Source organism: Enhydra lutris, unplaced genomic scaffold, assembly GCF_002288905.1.
Source record: "Enhydra lutris kenyoni isolate GAN:26980312 unplaced genomic scaffold, ASM228890v2 scaffoldscaffold66, whole genome shotgun sequence".
Taxonomy (NCBI): domain Eukaryota; kingdom Metazoa; phylum Chordata; class Mammalia; order Carnivora; family Mustelidae; genus Enhydra; species Enhydra lutris.
In genome coordinates this window covers 11,558,677-11,579,744 of record NW_019154150.1, presented here as the reverse complement: position 1 = coordinate 11,579,744, position 21,068 = coordinate 11,558,677, and the positions used below count along the sequence as shown (strand labels likewise).

General features: G+C 56.5%; 1 protein-coding gene across 9 annotated transcripts in view; it reads left to right on the top strand.

The window, feature by feature from the left end:
- The first annotated feature begins 1,944 nt into the window (after positions 1-1,944).
- LOC111159034 (sodium voltage-gated channel alpha subunit 5) overlaps positions 1,945-21,068 on the top strand; it is a 77,580-nt gene continuing 58,456 nt past the window's right edge. For 5 of the 9 annotated variants that reach the window (XM_022521397.1, XM_022521399.1, XM_022521396.1 and 2 more), the window contains exons 1-5: positions 1,950-2,222; positions 4,492-4,610; positions 11,811-11,900; positions 13,154-13,282; positions 19,331-19,422. In XM_022521397.1, coding sequence (XP_022377105.1) covers positions 1,950-2,222; positions 4,492-4,610; positions 11,811-11,900; positions 13,154-13,282; positions 19,331-19,422 — 703 coding nt within the window. Of the gene's footprint in view, positions 2,223-4,491; positions 4,611-11,810; positions 11,901-13,153; positions 13,283-19,330; positions 19,423-19,557; positions 19,650-21,068 lie in introns of all 9 variants that reach the window. The other 4 variants (XM_022521398.1, XM_022521392.1, XM_022521393.1 and 1 more) reach the window with 2 other exon arrangements.

Here is a 21,068-nt window from a genome sequence, read left to right as displayed (position 1 = left end):
TGGCTCAGGTCATGATCTCAGGGTCCTGGGATGGAGCCCCGCATGGCATAGGGCTTCCTGATCGGTGGGGAGTCTTCTTCTCCCTCTGCCACTCCCCTTGCTTGTGCTCTCTCTGTCTCTCTTTCTCTCTCTCTTAAATGAATAAATAAAAATCCTTAGGAAAAAAAAAAATCGCCATTCACCTTTGGTGATGAGTGTCACAGACACCTTTCTTGTTCACTCAAAGATGGAAGCTGAACAGGGACAAGCTTTTATAACAGGGGAAACTACTCCCTCACCTGCTATTATTATCAAAGGTGTTCCTTTAACTTGTCTTGAGTGAAACCGAGGAACAAGACCCCAAAGGATGGAGTGGTACTTAAAGTGCTAGGTCCTAGGACCTATCCTCTGACCTCCCTTCACACCGGCCTCGTTGCCCTTCCCTGGGGACCAAAGGTGCCCTTTGGAGGCCTGGCTGTGTTATGCTTGCTCACCATTTACCTGTCAGCTGGCCAGGTGCCTGCCTCCCAGCCATCCTGGGCCCGGGCCTGGGACCTTTGCTGGCAATGTGCAAGGGTTGGTGCGGCGGATCGCTGGGGTCATTGGTGACGTATTTCATGGGAGTGAGATCAAGGCAAAGCCTGCCTTTGGTTGACGGAAAGGGATTCTGTCCTGGCAGAGATCTCTAACAGGTGTCTGTCCTGCCCCCTTGAGCTGGTGCCCGGCCATTCCTGGGTTTGATGTGGTAATTAGCGACACTGCCTCCCCCTTCCCGGTGGCATCCCGGTCAAAGCTTCTGTGCCTACCACATCCTGTTTTGCTGGGACAGTCAGGAGTACATTCTTTGGTCTCCATGTCATAGGCAGAGCATGTTCGCACCAGGTCCCAGATCGGTTGAGGCCATGGGGGCCCACATTCTCGCAGTCTGGCGTGAGTCCCGTACGTGTGCTGCTCGGACACCCCTGTGGAGGGTGGTCAGTTTTCTGGTTCTGCCAGCACCTGGGGCAGCCCTCATTTGTTCAGATTTGGGAGGAGGGAGCATGTGGAGAGGTGTGAAGAGCCCGAGATGCTCTGTTTGAGCTTCCCATCTTCGGAAGAATGCTCGCCCTGGGGATTTGGGGCAGGGGAAACCCTCCAGCAGGACATTACTGCAGTTGTGTACACCGCGGTGCTGACATCTGGATGACAGCTCTGAAGCTGTGCCCCTGCTGTTTCCAAACCCCCTGGCATTTGCCTGGGTCTCATTCCGCAGACACAGATGGCCCTCCACCTGCAGGCACATGGTGCTGTGGGGAGATAGAGTACCCCCCTCCCACACTTTGGCCCCACTGCCTGGGCTGCCTCTGCCCAGAAAAGAAGCCTGGGCATTGGCCCAGGACGCCTCTGATCACCTTCCACAGGGCTCCAGGGTTTCCTATAGAAGGGACAAGCTTGAGAGGAGGGACGGCACTGGGTACCTTCCCATACCTTTCCCTCACCTACACATTCTTCATCATTCCTTCCATCATTCATTTGTTCAGGACCAGCCTTGCCAAGGCCCTGGGACAAAAAGATGACAGGTCCCAGCCCTGCCCCAGCAAGTGTCCCTCCTAGTCCAGAGAGAGTCAGCACCTTTGTAGGAAGTGTATCAGTCGGCTCGGTTCAGGAACCCACAAGTGCAAATGTTCCCTTTTATGGTGAGTGGGGCAGAACAAAGGACTTCAATGACACAGCCACTCTTGCCTAATTGCCATCAAATGTGCTCACTGGGACGGGAAAGGGACCCTCCTGTGGGTCCCCACACAGAGCCCACAGCCTGGAGGACACTGGGTTTGCCAGCACCAGCAAGGTGTGCCTCTGGAGATGTTGGGGACAGTGGCTGGGACCCTCTCTGCGAACCTCGTCCTTCCCTCCACCTGCACAGCCCGTGTTCTTTGGCTTCCCCACAGGCCACGCAAGGACTGCCTGGGCCCCAGAAGCAGGATGAGAAGATGGCAGACTTCCTGTTACCTCGGGGCACTAGCAGCTTCCGCAGGTTCACCAGGGAGTCCCTGGCGGCCATCGAGAAACGCATGGCGGAGAAGCAAGCCCGAGGCTCGGCCGCCTCACAGGAGAGCCGAGAAGGGCTGCCCGAGGAGGAGCCTCCCCGGCCCCAGCTGGACCTGCAGGCCTCCAAAAAGCTGCCAGATCTCTATGGCAACCCACCCCAAGAGCTCATCGGGGAGCCCCTGGAGGACCTGGACCCCTTCTACAGCACCCAAAAGGTGACTGCCGCCCACCTCCCTGCCCACGCCTTCCTGCAGCTCCCCTCTCAGCGCAGCAGACAGGGAGGGGCCTCGCCTCCATATGGGGCTGCGTTTGGGGCGGGCTCCCTGGGCTTTGGGGGGGTGAGTCACTGGGGATCTATATTCCAATCACTTTCATTTTATTCCCGAATAAAAGCCAGAATCACGCAGCCTGGTAATGTTTGGTGTTAGACGAGAAGGAGCGGGCAGCCACAGTTGAAATCTTGCCTCCTTGGGGAGTGCCAGCTGTGGGGGTCATCTGTAGTTAGACTTTCCCCTTGGGCAGACTCCAGCCATCCTGCAGGGTGTATGATTTGGAGCTGGACCCCAGAGCACAACATGTGGTCCCAGCTCCTACTAGGGACACATGTAGCCCGGAGGATTCACTGGGCCTGGCGGTGCCTGGGTAGCTCAGGCCGGGGGTCACAGCAGCAGCTCCTGGGCCTTGCAGGCTGGCAGTGGGGCGGTGAAGGCCAACGGGAAATCTCAGAAGGGTGGGAGAGAGCTTGTTCTGCTGTTGTCCTTCTGAGTGTAGGGAGATGAAGTTGCTTTTGTCCACTAGGCAGGGTGACTCGGGCTCCCTCCCAGCAGGGATTTCCACCCAGGAGGTGGATTCCCCCATCTGGGTGCTCTGCCCCTGCCTCACCACTCAGACCACAGGCACATGAGGCTCCCACAGAGGCCTGGTCCCCAGCTGGTTGCCCACGCTTCCAGGCCTCGCTGCTGGAGGAAGGCGGGTTTGCATTTGGTGGCAGCCTTTCCCCAGAAGGCCAGGTACAGAGGAAGAAGGTGGCTGCTCTCATTATTGGGGAAATGCTGGAGGGCAGACAGGGTCAGTGCTCCCAAGGCAAGTGTGAGTCCTGTGGGTCTGTATCACTAGGTGCCTGAGTGTGTGTGTGACTGTGCATTTCAGAGACCAAGAGCCTGGGGACAGGTGTGGTTGTCTCCTGTGTGATGGGAGTGGGTGTAGGTGTGTGGGTAAAGGGAAAACCCACCCAGTCTATATGCATAGGTAGAAGAGAGCTTGAACCCTGGTTCAGGTGATGCAAGTGGGGGTGGGGTCAGAGTTAGTCTGGAAGCTGGGATCCGTCAGGGCAGGGGGGTCTAGGTCATGGTTGGTCACAGCTGGAAATAACAATTAGGATCGAGGTGAAGGCCAAAGCCAGTGGCCGGTCCTGCTTTCAGTGGCAAATCCAAGTGGCAGCTACGTTTGAGTTGGCTAGGACAGGCAGAAGGCATGGCGGGAGGACCCAGTTGAGGATGGAGTCAAGGCTGGGCTGGGTCAGGGACACTGTTTTCTATCCCTGTGATCAGGAATACTTGAACCATGGCCCAGGTATGACTCTGGCCTCTAACCTTCTGTCTCCTTGCTCACCCCTGGCGACACTGCCCCAAGTCCCAAGGGGTGGCACAGGCAGTGCAGCAGAACTTTTGGTCCTGATATGCCCAGTCAGCTTATCTCCCCAGCTCAGATTAAATAGAACTTTGTCTCACCAGCTCAGCCTTTGGAGAAGTACAACCCCAGAGCTGTGCTCCCTCCACTGTTCCAGCCTTAGCCTGGGAAGCTGCGGTTGCATGGGGCTCAGCCTCCCGCACATACCGTCCACCCCCATGCCCCGCTGTACTGTGTGGACAGCATCTTCTGGAAGCTTGGGGAGAGGGTCCAGTTTGGGCTGCTCAAGATCCTCCCGGGGGAGATACTAGGTCATCTCCTCTGGGGTGAGGTAGGGCTGACACTTGTCCTGGGCCCCGAGACAGGGCCTCAGGGAAAGCTTCTCTCTTCTGGGCTGAGGTCTCTGTTTTCCCATCCCTACTTCTCACCCGTTAGTCTTCTCCACTGACCCAGCTCCCTCATTAGTGCATCACCACCAGCGGGCAGGGGGAGGGGGTCAGAAGGGAGCAGGGGAAGGAGGGGGCATCAGCCAGGTCCTGGCCTCTGCTGTGGAAACAGCTCGGCTAGAATCATGAGAGGCCCCTTCTTAGGACTGTCATTTTGAAACTGAACTAAGTCCCACCCAACCTGACATTCCCTTAAAGTTGACATCCCACTACAGCCACAGGCAACACTGTAAGGGGCCACTGACCTGCCCTCTCCATGCCCTCTGCCTTTCTCTGTCCCTCTATTCCTCCCACTCCACCCCTTAGGCAGGGTTCTAGGACTCTGAGTCAACCACTGCCCCCCAGAATCCTCCTTGCACAGGGGCTTAGGGGCCACCACCCCAACTTAAAGCCGCTCTCTGTCCTTCAGACCTTCATCGTGCTGAATAAAGGCAAGACCATCTTCCGGTTCAGTGCCACCAATGCCTTGTATGTCCTCAGTCCCTTCCACCCTGTCCGGAGAGCTGCTGTGAAGATTCTGGTTCATTCATATCCTTTGCAGTGAGTCCCTGCTGGGTGTCTCCTCTGGGCCCTACACGGGGTGGGCAGGGTGTTTGGGGCTGAGAGTGGTGTGGGTCCCTGAAGACCCAAGCATCACGGTCATAGCCTAGTGGCTGGTCGGAAATGTAGGGCCCTTGGACCCCATCCCAGACCTGCCAAATAAGCGTCTGCATTTCAGCAACATCCCGGGGGATTCTTGGGCACGTGAAAGTTTGGGAAACCCAGCTTCAGCAGAGAAGCATCCTGGCAGCCAGGCTACTGAGGGTCCCAGAAGACAAGAGTTCTGCCAATGTCCCCTGGCTCTGCTTTGGCTCCCAAGTCCCCTGCCACTGCCTCCCCATCCCTGCGCAGGGACCTCAAGCAGGGCACCAGGGCTGAGCCAAGGAGAAACCACTTCCCAGTAAAGAGGCCTCTGGTTGATTCACATGTGGGCACCCTTCTAGGGAGGCAACACTGGCTTTTTGATTAGGTGTTGACGAAATGTTTGCAGTTTCAGAGTTCTCTCAAAGAACTCTGGTTAGCATTAAATTATATAAACCACAGCCTAAAAAAGCTGCCGGCTGAGGAGGAACGCTCTGGGAGTGCTGCAGTGACAAGGGACAGACTGACTGGCCTTTGGGCCTGAAGGGGGCCTCATTCAGGCCGCGTGGGATGTGGGACAGGACGCCAGCACCCAATCACGGCTGTTCCGTGGACTTCAGAAAGGGGACCCCACAGATGGGGAGGCAGCAGTGGGGAGGGTGGGGAGGCCAGTGTCTGGATGCAGTCAGAGGCATCTGTGTCTCGTGGTGCCGGCCTGGGCAGCCTTCCTTTGGCTGGCAGCTGGCTGGGCCATTAATCGAATCAGTGCTGCTGGGCTCTGCAGAGTGATTAGCCGTGGGCGCGGCAGGCTGGCCTGATAGAGCTCCCCAAGGTCCCCCCCTCCATTCCCCACTCTGGGTGGACCTTTTCCGAGGCTGAGGCAAAGACCCATTAACCTCTGAGCAGGGCCGGAGGCTTCAGGAAAACAGCTGCCCCGTGAGGACCTAAGTCACTGAGACTGATGCTGACAGCTCAGGGGCTTTTCCTGGCCAGGCCGGGGTGAGGGATGCCCGTTCCAGGCTTCACTCACCTGTGCCCCAGTGCCCGATCCTCACCCCAGGGGTTAATTGGAAGAGCTCAGTGCCAAATCTGTTCTCCGCATGCAGACCCTTTCTCCCCGCCTCTGGCTCGCTCCTGCCTTTCCCCCAGGGTTCGCTAGATGTGTGTGTCCAGGCAAAGTCCCACGTACAGCCACAGCGGTGGCAGCCTCGGAGAGGTCTCTGGGGTGGACAGACACCGAGGGGAGCGGTTCCGTTCAGGGAGCAGCCTGCCCTTCCTAGCTATATCTTCCTTTGTGAGGCAAGGGTAGTTCTGGATTGAATTTTGGGCCATTCTGCAACTGTTTCTAAACTCCCTGGAGACACCCAGCACTCTGCAGGGCACCCGGGGTGCGTGGAGCTGAACAAGACCCTGTCCTTGCCCCCTTGGGAATTGTACCGTCCCCTAAGACTGATAAGACAGCTACGGGAATAGTTGTCATTCCTGCCAGCTGGTAGGCACGGGCTGGTGAGGACAGCACAAAGGAAGGAGGCAAGGCCGGCCTCCGTTCCAGCTCAGAGCTGGTCTCTGCCTCATTCCGAGGGCGTGGCCTCCCTGAAAGCATGCTCCAGCTCCCACCTGGGGCTTCTCCTCCAGGTATCTAACCAACCCAACACTGTTTGGCAGCTGGGACGCCTCCAGGGATACAGCGGCAGCCCCAGGATTCCTGCAGGGCCCTGGGCTGGGCCCGGGGTGGGGGTGGCCAGATGAGGCCAGGGAGGTGGTTGGGGAGCACTGGCGCCCACAGCCGGGCCAGAGGGTCCCTTGAGCAGTGACTGAGGCTGTGCGATGCTGCTGGTGTCCCCCCTGCTTCCCCATCCCCACCACCACCCCCACCCCCACTCCGGGCACGACCGACCCTGAGGCCTCAGAGCTGGCCTGTGTCCCCCAGGGCAGCTGCCCCAGGGAGGTGGCTTGCCATGGTTGAGGCCCTGAAGTGGGCTCCCAGGGGCTGCCTGGATCCTCCAGCTGCCAGGGATTGGAAGCACTCCGATGGCCCTCAATAGCGCCCCTTAGTGGGCTCGGGGGCAGTGGGGAGAGGAAGGGTCTAGATCTGCGAGGTTTGGGAGCCGCCGCCCCTCTGTGCCCTTGAGCCTTGCCATTCAGAGTGTGGCACACAGACAAGTAGCAGCAGCACCATGAGGATCTCATAAGAATTGCCGAGTCTCAGGCCGCACCCCAGAACCTGCATTTTCTCGAGGGCCTGGCGATCCGCGCACACAGCGCCCTGGACAGGTGTTTCCAGGTGTGGGTCTCTGAGGGTCATCTCAGGCTCACCTGGTAGTTTATTCAAAATGAGGATTCCTGGCCCTTTCCAGACCAGAAGCTCCATTGTGAAGCCTAGGAATCCACAAACTCTCCGTGTATTTCTTTTTTTCTTAGTTGAAATGTAATCCACATACCATACAACATATTGTTTCGAGACGTCCAACTGAGTGGATTTTAGTATAGTCCTACGGTGGTACAACCGTCCCCACTATCCAATTCCAGAGCATGTCATCACCCCAAAAAGGAGCCTCGTGCCCCTTAGCAGTCACTGTGAATCTGCTTACAGATTTCGTGTTCTGAGTAGTGAACTTTCACTCTGCTTACATTCTTTTCTATTGTAGTGAGAAAAAAAAAAAAACACAGAACATAAAATTCACTGTCGTGACCACGTTTAAGTGTAGGGTGCAGTGGTGTTTATGTGGAGTAGGTTTATGTGTGTATTGTCCTGCAGCAGAGATCGAGCATTTCTGCCAAACTGAAACTCTGTCCCATGCTTGGCTTATGTTTTCATATCCACTCAGATACCTCTGAGCCACCCATGGGTGCCCTTTGGGGCTCGGACCTTTGGAAAGGGCCAGGGGACAGAAATGAACAAAGCAAGGGGCAGGAGGGTGGCCCCTGCTCTCAAGGAAGAAAACCCACTCACTAGGAATGAGGCAGGCATTCCCAGCGATCTGCTAGCAAGTGCCCCGTAATTCCACTCAGCTTTGCTCTGAGCGCCACGCTTGTTCAGCATCCCTGGGAAGTGGCCTAAAAAGTAAATATGGGTATGTAGAATTATTTTTTTTTCCAATGTATTTTTGTTATAATCCTGCAGAATGTGTTCCTGCCAGGATTAAATAAAAGAAACCAACTGAATTCCCAATTCTACTGCAGTCACATTCAGAGAGGCATCACGTTCACACCGAGAAGCTTTCTGCCTTCCTGGGTGCACAGGGTCTGTTCACAAAATCCTCCCACGTTTCTCTTGCAGATTCAAATGGGCAATCAAACCACATGTTTGTGTGTGTTTGTATGCGTGCGTGCGTGTGTGTGTTCCCTGAATGGCACAGATATATGAAAATGCCCCCCACAGCATCCCTTCTATTCTCGAGGTTTCGTTGTTGTTGTTGTTGTTGTTTTTGACTCCTCGGGATCCAAAGACAGGCAGGCCAAGTTTAAGGCATTCCCCACCACCCATGCAGGTAGTCCTTGCTGGCATTTTAATCACGAGGCTGGGAGTGGGTGTTTGGGGACAATGACATGACAGGATTGAAGATGTTCAGCAGAGCTCAGACCTAGAGAGCTGGCCTTTGCCTCTGCCCACACATGGGGCCAGCTCAGTCATTGGCCTGAAACTGCCAGGCAGTGCAAACAGGTGTGCCCGGGGCTGGAGTGCCCTTGACTCATCTCTCCGGTATTGGCTGCCTGCCGGGCTCCATGGGGGACCCGGGGATGCTCTGAGCAGTCACGTGGACTGGAGGCACCTGTAGGCAGGAAGAGAACACACACATACAGGAGTGATGGAGAATAATGGAAAGGTCCTCAGGTTTGGGAGAGCCAGGCAGGGTTTCCAGTGGTCAAGCAGCCACAACCCAGGCAGGCAGCTCCTGTCACCCCCCACCATGGGATGCAGACCGTGGCTGGCAGCACTCCAAAGAGCGAGCCGTCCTCTCTGGCTCTTCCCTAAGTCTTGATGACAGAGTTCAACTCACCTGAGCTCTAGCCGAGTCTTTTGGTCCAAGGCAGCCTTTCCACTGCTGTTCTCCGCCCAGGGGCCTTTTCTTGGCTCTAGTGAGAGCTGTTGAGGGGGTCTCCCCAGGCAGCCGAGCTTGCTTCACCATGACCAGCAGGCTGATGGATTGCTAAAGGAACCCTGTCCAGCTTGGGTGCCTGTCTAAACGCCTCCTCCAGGAAGCCTCCTGCCCAGCCCTAGGCAGGCCCCGTTTCTCATAATGTCCCAGCTTGGAGCTGTTCCCTCCCTGTCTCCCACCCAGGGCCAAGCACACATGCTCTTTAGGTGTCTTCTTAAAAATGACAATTTCATCCCCTAACCCCCACCCCGGCAGGGTGGCAGTCTGCACACACTTTACAAAGCCTTTCACTCATTGGTTTTACTGCCCTGTGGGTGACAGAGACCAAGTATGAGGAGCAATACCCATGAGGCAGTGTGACTTGCCCCAGGCCTGTCTGGAGGCAGCAGGATGACCCCTTCGTGTTCTCATGCAGAGACAAGGCTCAGAGTAGGGGGGCCTGCGCTGGGCGGGTGGGGGCTCTGAGCAGGGCCAGGCCATTGACCGGCTTTGTACTGACAGTCTGTGGCCCCTTCAACAAATCACCACAAATATAGTGGTTTGAAACCACAAAATGTAGCATCATACACTTGTGGAGGTCAGGAGTCCAGAAGGGTCTCACTGAGGGCGTGTAGGCGCGGCTGCATTCCTCCCTGGAGGCACCAGGAGAAACTCTGGGCCTAGTCTTTTCCAGTTTCTAGAGGCTGTGTGGACTCCTTGGCTTATGATAGCCCCGTGTGTGAAGTCAGCAACCGCTGGTGGGATTCTTCCCACAGACAAGGCTCCGCTGCCAACCCTCCTGCCTACCTCCTTTGCTTAGAAGGAGCCTGTGCTGACACTGGGCCCGCCCGGACAATTCAAGGTGATCTCCCATCTCAAGACCCGTCATTTAATCACATCCACAAATCCCTTTTGCCATATAAATTAACACTTGTGCTTGTCCGGGATTCGAATGTGGTTGTCCGCGGGGTGGGGAGGGAGGGCTCTTATTCTACCAGCTGTAGGAATCTCCGGCCTGACCTTGTGCCTCAGTCTCCTCGGGCACAAAATGGAGACTAAGTCCCTCCCCTCCACTGACCCCGCATAGGGTTGTTGGGAGAATTGAATTAGTTAATGGTTACAGAGAGCAGAGCCTGGCACCTAGGAAAGGCTCAATAAATATTTACTCTTAGGGTCATTACTTTCATATTTCAGGAATCACCTGGGATCCCCAGTGGTGGATCAGGTGGGAGGTTGGTGAATAAAGCTGGTTGAGGGGCAAGTTAACTGTCCGCCCAATAAGGACAGCCTTGGCCCAGAGTCTGGGTGTGGGGAACATGTGCATGTGTGAGGGTCAGCCAGGGAGACCTGCCCACAGGCAGAGGGATGGGCAGCTCTCCAGCGGAGAGACACCACTCCTCCTACTGCTCCCTCCACCCCCACCCCCAGCCACACCCCTTGCCTGGAGAGGTGTCCTCCCACCATCAAAGAATCAGGACTTCCTGGAGCCATCTGCTTTAACTGAGGGAGGTTCCCAAAGCCTGATCCTCTTTCATCTCAGGTGAGAAATTGGAGAATTCATTATAAACCGGGGGTGGGGTTTGGCAGGCTATTTCCTAATCCCCTCAGTTCCCTAGAAGGGGGACTAGAAGTGTGGAGGTCTCACACCTGCATTCTTTGAGAGGCCTCACTCACCTCTCCTCCCTCCCCAGCTGGGGCAGCCCTGCACTCTCCCAGAAGTCAGCACCCTGGCTTGGCTGACTGCACTGGTCTCCCCCTCAGTCCTGAGGCGGGGCCAGGCCTTGGAAATCAGAGGAGCTCTGCTAGGGAGGAAAGAGGCAGGCCCCTAGGGCTCAATTACTTCAGCTCCCTGGCAGCCAGAGGGAATCTCAGGTGGGCAGCTGCTGTGCACAGGTCTGGGGCCGGGGGCCACGTCGCCATGAGCCTGGGGGCAGCCACAAGGGGCAGGAAGCCCAGCCTCTCTTCTTGGGCTGGGGAGGGAATTTGTGAGAGTAGCCGAGTGTTCCCCATTCTGACTCAGGCCCCTTGGGGGTCCCCTGCCCTAGTCCCTCCATGGCCCCAGGGTCTGCCCCTTGCTCCCTTGTAGGTCTTGTGGAGGTGAGAGAGGCCAGGAGGTCAGTCAGGGCTTCATTTGGCATAAAGCAGCATAGAAGGTAGCCAGAAAGTTAGGGATGAACCAAGGCCTGGGGCAGTTCAGTTCAAGGCCAGGGGCCCAGAAGGATGCCCAAGACCCAACATCTGAAGAGCTCCCCTTCTGATGGGGAACAGATGGGCATTACTGCTTAGGGGGCAATGGCACATTTAAGGAGAGGTGCCCCATGCCCTGGGGGTGCAGTCCCCTAGGAGTGAAAGTAGGCTGCTCAGAGGGGGTGCTCCTGTTCAGAAGGCGTGCTCCTGCTCCGAGGGGTGCTCATTCTTACTCAAGGCGGGGAGGACAGGTGCCCCTGCTCAGAGGCGGTGCACCTGCTGAGGAGTTTCTTGAAGGATGGGGAGGAGAGCACTGGGTGGGGCACGTGCAAAGGGCAGGAAGCAGTACGAGGAGGAGCCATCGCCTGCATCCTCAGGGTTGTTGGGACAGCAGAACCTTTCAGAGAGGTCCTAGACCAAAGGTAAAGAGCCCCCCGGGGAAGTAGGGGAAAGAACTGGGAGCCCCACTGCCTGGGCTTTCCTCTCCCTGCAAGCAAGTGACCCCTGAGGAGCAGTTTCCAAATCCCATCTCCTCCCACGAGGCTGTGGGTCAAAACTTCTGTACTCTGGGGGTCTTCCTCCCTGCCCTCCAGGATGGAACCTACATGGAACTCTGCAAATGGTGCCGTGTCAGCTGTCTGGTCCCTGAAGGGACTGCAGAGCAGGGCAGGGCTCCTGCTGCAAGTGCTGAGGGGAGAGGTGGGCAGGGCCTGGGCCCTGGAGCCCCCGCCTTGTTGATCTGGCAGCAGTGGTATGGCAGTGACAATCGCAAGGGCAGGACCCTTGGGTGCCAGTGGCCCGCTGGCCCACTGCACGCAGCTTTCCTTGACCTCCGCGCCACGCTGTTCAGTATGCTTATCATGTGTACCATCCTGACCAACTGTGTGTTCATGGCCCAGCACGACCCTCCACCCTGGACCAAGTATGTCGAGTGAGTATCTTCAGGGCCTCTGTGGCTGGCCTCTCCCTCCCTCCCTTTCCGTCCCATACTGTGACCCCGAAAGTCACCCCAGAAGTCCCCGGCAGGACTCACCCACCTGGAGGGTCCTTGGCTCGGCCCCTTCCCTCTCTGGCCACTCTTGGTCCCACCGGCTCCTTGCCTTGAGCGGTGTCCGCAAGGGAGGAAGCTCTCCAGGTTGGCCAAGTGGGAGATTCCTTCCTGACCCACCCTAAAGAGCACTGAGCTGGCTGAGGAAGGCTCTGAAATAAAATCCTGACTTACCGAGCACTAGGTGTGTGCCGGGCGCTGCCGTGGAGCAGTAAACCACATCTCCTCTGACCCTCCGGGCGGCGCCATAGGATGAGGACAGCCACTGTCCCCCTTTGACGGACAGGAAGGTGGAAATTGGAGGCGCACCTTGTCCAGCAGGGCATGGTCCAGGGGTGTCCCCACTTCACTACTACCTCTGCTACCTCCTGGGACCATTTGCTCAATTTCAGAAAACAGCTTCCAGTCCATCCTTCTCAAATGAGAGTACGGTACCCATAAGTTTCAAACAGAGCCGATAGCCCCTTGGGGCGCTTCGTGCCTGTTTTCGGGGAACCGACGGAATGTCAGGGACAGCCTCTCTTACCAGAGCGGCTTGCCTTGTGGCTGTCTGCGTTCGCCCAGGACTGTGGGGATGAAGGAAGCAGCTCATGGTCCCGGCATCTAGGCATCACGATTCTTCACCCCACCTAGCCTCAGGCATTAGAACCTCAGCCTCCTTCCCGAGTGCACTGGAGATAGCTGTACCCACCCACCTGTAGGTAGTTGAGAATAGACCATGCTCCTGTCACTAGTTGCTGAGGACCGACCAGCAAGGATGAGGGAGTGACATGATCTGAGCATCCTTACAGGTTAGACGCAGTGACCACCATATGCCCGTGTACATGGCTCCCAGGGCTGGAGTGAGGAGAGAAGTCGAGGGTCTTCTTACACCAAGACAAGAGGGAACATGGAAAGTTCAAAGGAGCACGAGGTGGGTGCTCAGCAATGCTGAGTCATCACGTGCAAAGATGCCGTAATTAGTCCCACGTTTAGACCAAGCCTCCAGCTAGGCCAGGGAGCATGGCCAAGGGTCTGGGCTGAAGGCTACTTAAGAGCAGAGCTATCCAGGGCTCAGGCATGCACATGAGGAACCTGGCCAACCTGGCCTGCGGGCTGCAGCCTCCCTGAAAAACCTTGCGTGTCTCTCCTCCCAGGTACACCTTCACTGCCATTTACACCTTTGAGTCTCTTGTCAAGATTCTGGCTCGAGGCTTTTGCCTGCATGCTTTCACCTTCCTCCGGGACCCATGGAACTGGCTAGACTTCAGTGTGATCGTCATGGCGTGAGTACCTTGCTCTCTGCTCCGTACTGTGTCTCGCCAGGCCGTAGTCAGGGACGTGGGCGTCATCCCTGGCCCTGCACCGCCAGGCCCTCTCACCCCCTCACTGCAGGCTGCATATGGCTGGGGAGCAACCGCCTCACTGCTATGGCAAGAGGAAGACAGGATGGAGCCCCTCCTGGTGGGCCATGGCAGTCAAGCCTGCTGACTCAGCAGTGGCCCCATGCAGCCCTGGGCTCAGAATCCATTAAGATTCTGGCTTAGCGTCCTCTGCCCCCTCCACGGTGGGAAACCAGTGTTACAGCCCCAGATCTCTGGAGCACTGTGATCAATGACCTAGATTCCAAGGTGATTAAGAATGAGTCAGCAGGAAAGACAAGGAGCCTGGAGAAGTGACCGGGCATCCCCAGGAGCCCACGCCGGGCACACCAGCACCTCCGCTCTCTCCACTCATGGACTCCATATTTGGCACATTCTAAGGCACCAGGTCACTGGCATGATCCAGTGAGGTATCCTGGATGGAGATTCCTTGTCCCCATTTTACAGATGACAAAACAGATGCCAAGGACCCACAAGGAGCCTGCCAGAGAGTGAATGGGAATATCCCCGGCCTGCTGCCACGCAGCGTCCTTGTCTAGAAAGAGATCCTCGCTGAGGCTGGGTTGAGGCATTCCCCTCGGGATGTGTCCACAACAGAAGCTGCGTTCTGGAAGCAATGACTGATTAGGGTGGGCCTCCCGGGTGGGAGCTGTGGCCTGGGCTCAGCCATGAAACCCTTTCTGGAAGCCTGATGTGTGTGCGGGCCTGGGCACCACACCCTGGCAGGGAGCGGAGCTGGTGGGCCCAGTACTTTGCCCTTGCAGGGCCCCTGTTCCCTGACTCGTGGAAGGATAGTGCTGGCCTTGGTGGTGTTGGAGGTTCAGTTCAGTGCCTGCTTTGTAGGATTCTTGGATTCACTGAACGCACCTGTTCATGCCGGACAAGGTCCGCCTCACCAGGGACGTGAGCAGCCCTGGCTGTGAGCTCAGCCATGCTGTGGGGAAGAGAGGGGAGAGCGGGCAGCCAGACCCTGCTGATGGGGTGCTTTCCGGTGAGAGGGAGAGTCTGCTGGTTAGAAAATGCATCAGGACGTCTGCTTCTCGGTACTCTGCTTGTGAGCTGACACCAGCCCACCGCCTTACAGGTGGGGAAACTGAGGCTCCGAGAGACACCGCCACTTGCCCAAAGCCGTTGTAGACTTAGGCCTGGGCAGAGCCGAGTGAGCAAGGGAGAGTGTAGCCAGAGAGAAGGCAGGGTGGTGGGGGACAGCCCTATGGCATTGAGGGCCGTGAAGAGAGCCATCAGGGGTTGAAAGGCAGGGAGTGACGAGACCTGAGCTATGTATCATAAGTTTGCCCAGTAGCTGGGGGGCTATTTTCCTAGCCAGGAGAGAGATGGTGGCAGGGTCTGGGGTTTAAGTAGAGAATCTGAGGGACATGGTCAGATTCTGAATGTACTTTGAGGGTAGGGCCGACGGGAGACCCCAAGGTGGGTTTGGCTTGAGCAGCTGGGTGAACAGAGTTCCTGTTTGTTAACATGGAGGCTGACGGGAGGAGCTGGCCGAGGGAGGAAGGAACTCAAGCACCTAGATTGGAATGCATTAAGTCTGAAAGCATCCAGGGTGAGATGCGGAATAGGTAACTGGATATTCCAGTCTGGACTTCAGGAAAGAAGTCCGAGGTAGGGATATATATTTAGAACCCATCAAGGCGCAGATGAGACTGGCAGCCAGGAGGCCAGATGAATGAATCATCTAGAGTGAGCGTGGCCAGAGAAGGGACGGCGCCTGGGGACTGTACCTCAGGATGCTCCAACATCTCGAGGTCGGAGAAGAAGGGGTGAGCCAAGGAGTCTGGAGGGCACCGCTATGGAAGGTGGAGGAAAACCTGGACAGGGGACTGGCTGAGTGTGGCTACCCTTGAAAGATGCCCTAAGGAGGCTGAAGAAATCCAAGACATAGACCATGGCAGTCCGAGACGTGACACCACCTGTGACCTTGATGCCACTGAGATGACCGTGACCCCGCTGATTGCCTTGACCCGACATGGGGGTACAGACACCTGATTAGACAGGGCTGAAGAGACTGGGGCAAGTATAGACATGCACTTTGCGGGGTTAGCTGTAAACAGGACTGAAACTAGGATGCCGGGGGTGGGGAAGACGGGCAGAACACCACCAGAGGGGTCTTTGTAAAGGAGATGCGGTGCAGGGGAGAGAGAGGCCTGATGGCAGAGGAGGGTGATTTGCAGGAGCAAAGCCCTTGAGCTGGCCTGAGGGCCAGGAATCTAGGGCCCACGTGGAACTCTGGCCATCAGAGCAGGGAAGGAAGAATTTCAGGTGGGTTGGGAGAGTCGGTGATAAAAGAAGAGAATTTCTCTTCTGATTGCTCATATTTTCTCCACGGTAAAAAGTGGGATCATCAGCTGAGAACACGGAGTAGGGAGGCTCCTGCTCTTGAGGAGAGAAGGAAACCTCTCCACGCAGAGGAAGGACATTGCACTGACTTTGGAAGCGGGCAGGAGTGTTACGCCAGGCCTAGGCTCCAGAGTGTCTTCAGGAGGGGAGAAGTACTCTTTGAGCCACTGGGGGCCTGGTGTCACAGGAAGGGGGCTGTGGCAGAACAGGACACAGCATCTGCCTGTGTCTTTCCTACTTCCCATCCTGGAGCCCGAGCAGGACTGTGTCCACCGCAGGGATGCTCCCAGACCCTGGGTCCCTTACCTAACCGTAGGTCTTTGGAAGATGTTCTGAATGACCTCAGGCCCTTAGTGAGTCCTGCTGTCTTATCCCATGAGAGAGTCTCTGTCTCAGTCCCCATGGGAGTCCATAGGGAACTGCTTCTTCCGCTTGGAATCACAGAGCAGGTGTGCTTTCCTCACCAAGGCCTGTCTGCCTGCCTTTGCTCTGGACCAGAACTTGGGGTGACAAAGCAGAACAGAGCCTTAGAGGCCAGCAGACCATTTCCAAGTTCCTGAGCATCTCAGGGAAACGGCACTTGCTTCCCCTGGGGCGCAGGGACCCACTGGAATGTCAGGGATCTGCTGTGGGCTGGATTGGCTTGGCAACTCTGATTGGTGGTGGCCCCGCCTTCGGAGAACAGTGGTGCCCTGGTAATGCAGTGAAATGCATCCTCCTCTGGTCAAATGACTCTGTAAGGTGTTGGGGCAGGGGCTTCTAGAATAATTGAAGGAGCCTTGGGTGGCAGAAGTGGTTGATTCAATGAAACTCCCCCTCCCCCATTTTACAGATGGGGAACTGAGGCTCCGAGAGAGCCTACCTCTTGCCCAAATTTGTGCAATGAATCAGCAGCCATGCTGAAACTAAAACAGATCCCCTTGCTCAAGAGGCAAGCCAGGTCTAACATTCCCACCTGATCCCCCCTCCCACTCAATATAGAGACTGTAGGAGGGTCTGGGTTGCCAGGAGGCCTGCCAGGCAACCCTCCAGCCAGAGTTCTTCCCAGGGCCCCTCCCCGGCTGGGCATTACCTGCCCGTTAGCACAGCCTCCCACCTCTTGGGGTTGTTATGGAAACCGAATCTGGAGGGGAAAGGAGGCAGGGCAGAGAGGAGAGGGTGGGCTGTACCTCTCTGCCCAGCAGCCCAGGAGGCTCCTGCTGCATTGAATAGAAGGGCTGCACAGGAAGATGGGGGTGGAGCAGGAGGGGGGTCTGCCCTTCCTCCAGGTTCCTCTGGCTTCCAGAAGGGCTTCACCTGCCCTGGGGCTGGTGTGCAGAAGTAGAATGGCCTGGAGGAACATTTTGCCAGCCTCACAGGGGCAGAGCTCTCTCTACCCTCAACCCGGCCACTCCCGAACCTGGCCCTTTGCCAAATACAGGGTCTCTCTGGCCACACATCCTGGAGCCCCAGGAGAGGCCTCACTGGGGGATCTAGGGCCCCCATGTGGGAAGCAGCCAGACCAAAGGCTCTGAATCAGCTGAAAGGGGAGGAGCCTCCATGTCACAGGCATGGTCACGGGCACACCAACCCTTCACCCAGCCCTGTGTCTGACCTTTGAGACTTCCTTCTCCTCAGCATTGCTCTCCCCCATGTGCCTTGGCTTCATGGGTGACCACCAGCCCTGCTCCTGTTCTCAGCCACTCAGCTGGCCTTGCAAGCCTGCTAGGAGCACACACCTTGGGATCTTGGCTCCTCTGTGCTCAGTACCAGCTGCTGAGGAGGTGGACCATGAATGGAGGGCAAGCCTGAGGGTGTGGAAGGCGAGTTCTGCCGTGGGACAGGCAGAGACAGGCAGAGTCCAAGCTTCAGACAGGCAGGGCTTCCCTGGAGTTGCGAGGGGACAGACAGGGTCTGTGAGGGACAAGAAGGGAGAAGCAAGGAGCATCGGTTCCCTCTGATCTGCACAGTGCTCTACTCACTCCCTGGGACCAGAAGAGACACTCTTGGAACCAGTGTTCTGAGTAGAAAGACTATTGTCCCAGGCCACACTTACTGGTCCATCAGCAGGAAATGGGGCCCAGGAACACTGCAGGCTGGACCCATGGCTTTGTGTCTCATGGCAACATGAGCAACGTTCTGATATAAACCTGAAAGTCTTGTGGCAACACCATATCCAGATGGAAAGTAAAGCCTGAAAGAAGAATGTGGGACAGAGGTTTGAGAATCTGAGTCATCACAGAGGATGGAATAGCCAACAAAAGCAGAGAGGGAGCCTGAACCAAATTAATAGTTGTATATGGGCCAGAATAAGGGAGGTGACATCTACTCCCCATCGCAAGTTTACAAGCTGAAGTGAGTCCAGGGGAAGGAACAGAAGCCACACCACAAAAAGGATCTGGTGTAGCCAGAAGAAAAGCTCTGAGAATGTGTCTGCTGACTTCTCATCTCTGCAGGTCTGTGGTGAGTAAGGAGGGAGCAGGCATGGTCCACAGGGCCCCATGAGGAGACATAGAGGAATCTGGTGTCAGCCCAGTCAGAGAGCTGGACAAGGCAGGACCCGGCTGACTCCAGGATACTGAGTCCCTTGACATAGCCTACCAAGTCCTTCCCCGCAAATAACCACAGCTCGAAAGCAGATTCAGAAACTCTGAGCGGAATGGAAGGGCCTGGAGGTCCAGACTGACTAGCAGTGAGTCCAGCTGCACGATCAGCCCACCCCTGGCACTTGTCCAGCTTCATCGGTCTGCAGTCCTGGGTCTGATGTCACTCAGACACCAGGTCCGACACACTTGGTTAAAAACCAGACATCCTGAGTCCACTGTCCTTTGTTAAACATCAGATGCCTTTGCCTAAATGTCAGGTACCCTGGATGTGAAATCTTTGGTTAAATATCACAAGTCACTTGCCACTGTCCCGATGGTCCTGGTCACACACTGTCCACCCAGCTCTTAGACATCCTGGTCACGTGGCCCATCCACGCATACCCTCACACTTGCTTGGGCAGTCCTCTGCTCCCCAGGGACCGACTCCTTCCTCCTGTGCCTGTGAAGACCACAGATGGGTGACTGTCCCAGTTGTAGGTTGGAACGTCTCGACCACTCAGCTCTGCCGAGCGTCACTTGGGCCCAAGCCGACCTAGAGGGCTGCTCACTCCTGAGGTCCCTCCTCCTGTGAAGAACTAGGACCATCCTTGGAGGTCTCCGGAGGTCTTGGAATGAGACTGAGTTGGGGGACTCAGCCTTCAGAGACCCTACTACACCTGTGTGAGGCTCTCAACCAGAGACCGGGGCAGCCAGGCACGAGTTGAACACAGACGACAGAAGGTGCAGAGCAAAGCTGGGACCAGAATGCCCCTTGGCTCCTCTGTCACCCGGCCATCAGGAGCACCTCGCAGAGAGAGCCGCCTCCCGTGTGGGGGCTTCCTGTGTGGACATCCTTAAGTCATCTCACCGAGGGTCCGATGTCAGGAAGGTGGAGAGGAGGAAGAGAGCCGGAGGGAGCCCTGGGCTGTCGGCAGCCCTCCGTGTGGGAGGGGGAGAAGGGACTGGGCGGGTCGGGGAGGGCAGGCTGAGGTGCTGCTTTGTAATTCCCAATAACTGTGGTTTGATTCTGCAGGTATGTATCAGAAAATATAAAACTAGGCAATTTGTCGGCTCTTCGAACTTTCAGAGTCCTGAGAGCTCTAAAAACTATTTCAGTTATCCCAGGTAAGATGCCCAGATTTGCCTCTCAGATCTCAGCTACAAGTGACTCTCTCTCTGTCTCCCCTCCCCCCTTCCCCCATCGTGTGTCTCCTACTGGCGTGTTGTCACTGTCTCGTGTGTGACTTTCCCTTGTTACAGATACACAACTGAATTTGTGGACCTGGGCAATGTCTCAGCTTTACGTACCTTCCGAGTCCTCCGGGCCCTGAAAACTATATCAGTCATTTCAGGTGAAAAATCAGGTTAAACGCCAAGGCCGGAGGGACACGCTCAGGCCTTCCCAGCCAGCTGGGCCCAAGGCGGCCCTTGGGAAGGCCCCTCCAAAGGTGCCTGTCACCAGAATACGTTTCCCAGAGCTTGGCTGTGGGGACTGTTGGCGGCGGACATGGCTGTCCCCTCAAAGCCTCACGAGGGGCTTCGGGCTGCCCTCCCCATCGAAGCCCACCCTCACAGATGCCGGGGGGCACACAGCTCCCATGGCAGGTCCTGGACTGAACCCCAATTCTTCCCGAGATGGTGAGGTCCTTCCCAAACTGAACTCAGCGCTTTGAAGAGCTGAAAGCTTATATGTGAATTGCTTTGGCCAGAAGCATCACGCTCTGATAAGGAAACCAAAGAACTGAGTTTGAGGGAAACCACAGGCCCACGGGGCTGAGGGCCCAGTCCCTGCATTGGGCCCCCTGTGGTGACAAGGGCACAGCTGCCGCCGCAGCCCCATTTTGTGAAACAGTGTACTCTGCGGACAGGCGTCATCGGGCCTTGGCGTCTACCAGCCCTCGCTGCATGGCGCGGTAGAGGCGTAGTGGACCATGCATGGTAGCCTCGGGAAGCAATTCTCCTTGACAGATGTTGGCAACTGCACCCGGGAAATCCAAGCTTCGGCGGCCTCTCTAGAAAGCCGGCCTACCCCAGCCATCCAGGAAAGCTCTCAAAAGCCTTATGATGATTTCACAGCCCACAGAGCAGTGCTCAGAGGTTCCTTCCAGAGCCTTTTCTGAATGCAGCCACACTCAGAACAGGAGAAGGCCCTTCTTTGAAGAAGGCAGCTGGAGACAGGTTGTGTATGCCACCGATCTGAGGAGGTGTCAGAGCCGAGGGAAGATTTAAGTGAAGCTGATGGTTGCATCCACTCCTGATGTGGAAAGCCGTGGGTCCTGGGCCCTTCACCTCCATATAGCTGTTGCTGCCCCCAAAAAGGCAGGGGCCCTGCTCTGGAGGAGTTCAGTCTCTCCCCTGATGGGGTTAATTATCTTGGAAGAGGACCCCCATCCTCTTATGCTGTGTTCAGACCGAGCCTCAGAATGTTCCTCCTGGCCTCTGAACCCCGTAGTATGTGCTCCCTGCCAGTGCCCAGACCCCTCCTAAGAGTCAGTAGCAAGTGAGACAGTCTGCCCCCAGTGCACACAGTCACCTCCTTTGAGACAGGTGTTGTCATTGGCCCGGGTGCACACAGACATGCTTAGAAGCCTCAAGGTCTGTCCTCTAGGGTCCCAGGGACAACCTCACATCATCTTCTCACAAGATTAGAGAAGCACACTGACACAGCAGTTGAGAAAAGGCAAGTTTCAGTCTGTTTTATAAAAAAAGGCTAGCAAAGGAAAATATTTCTCGGAGTAAAGGAGGAAGCCTGCCAGCCTCAACCCAGGCCT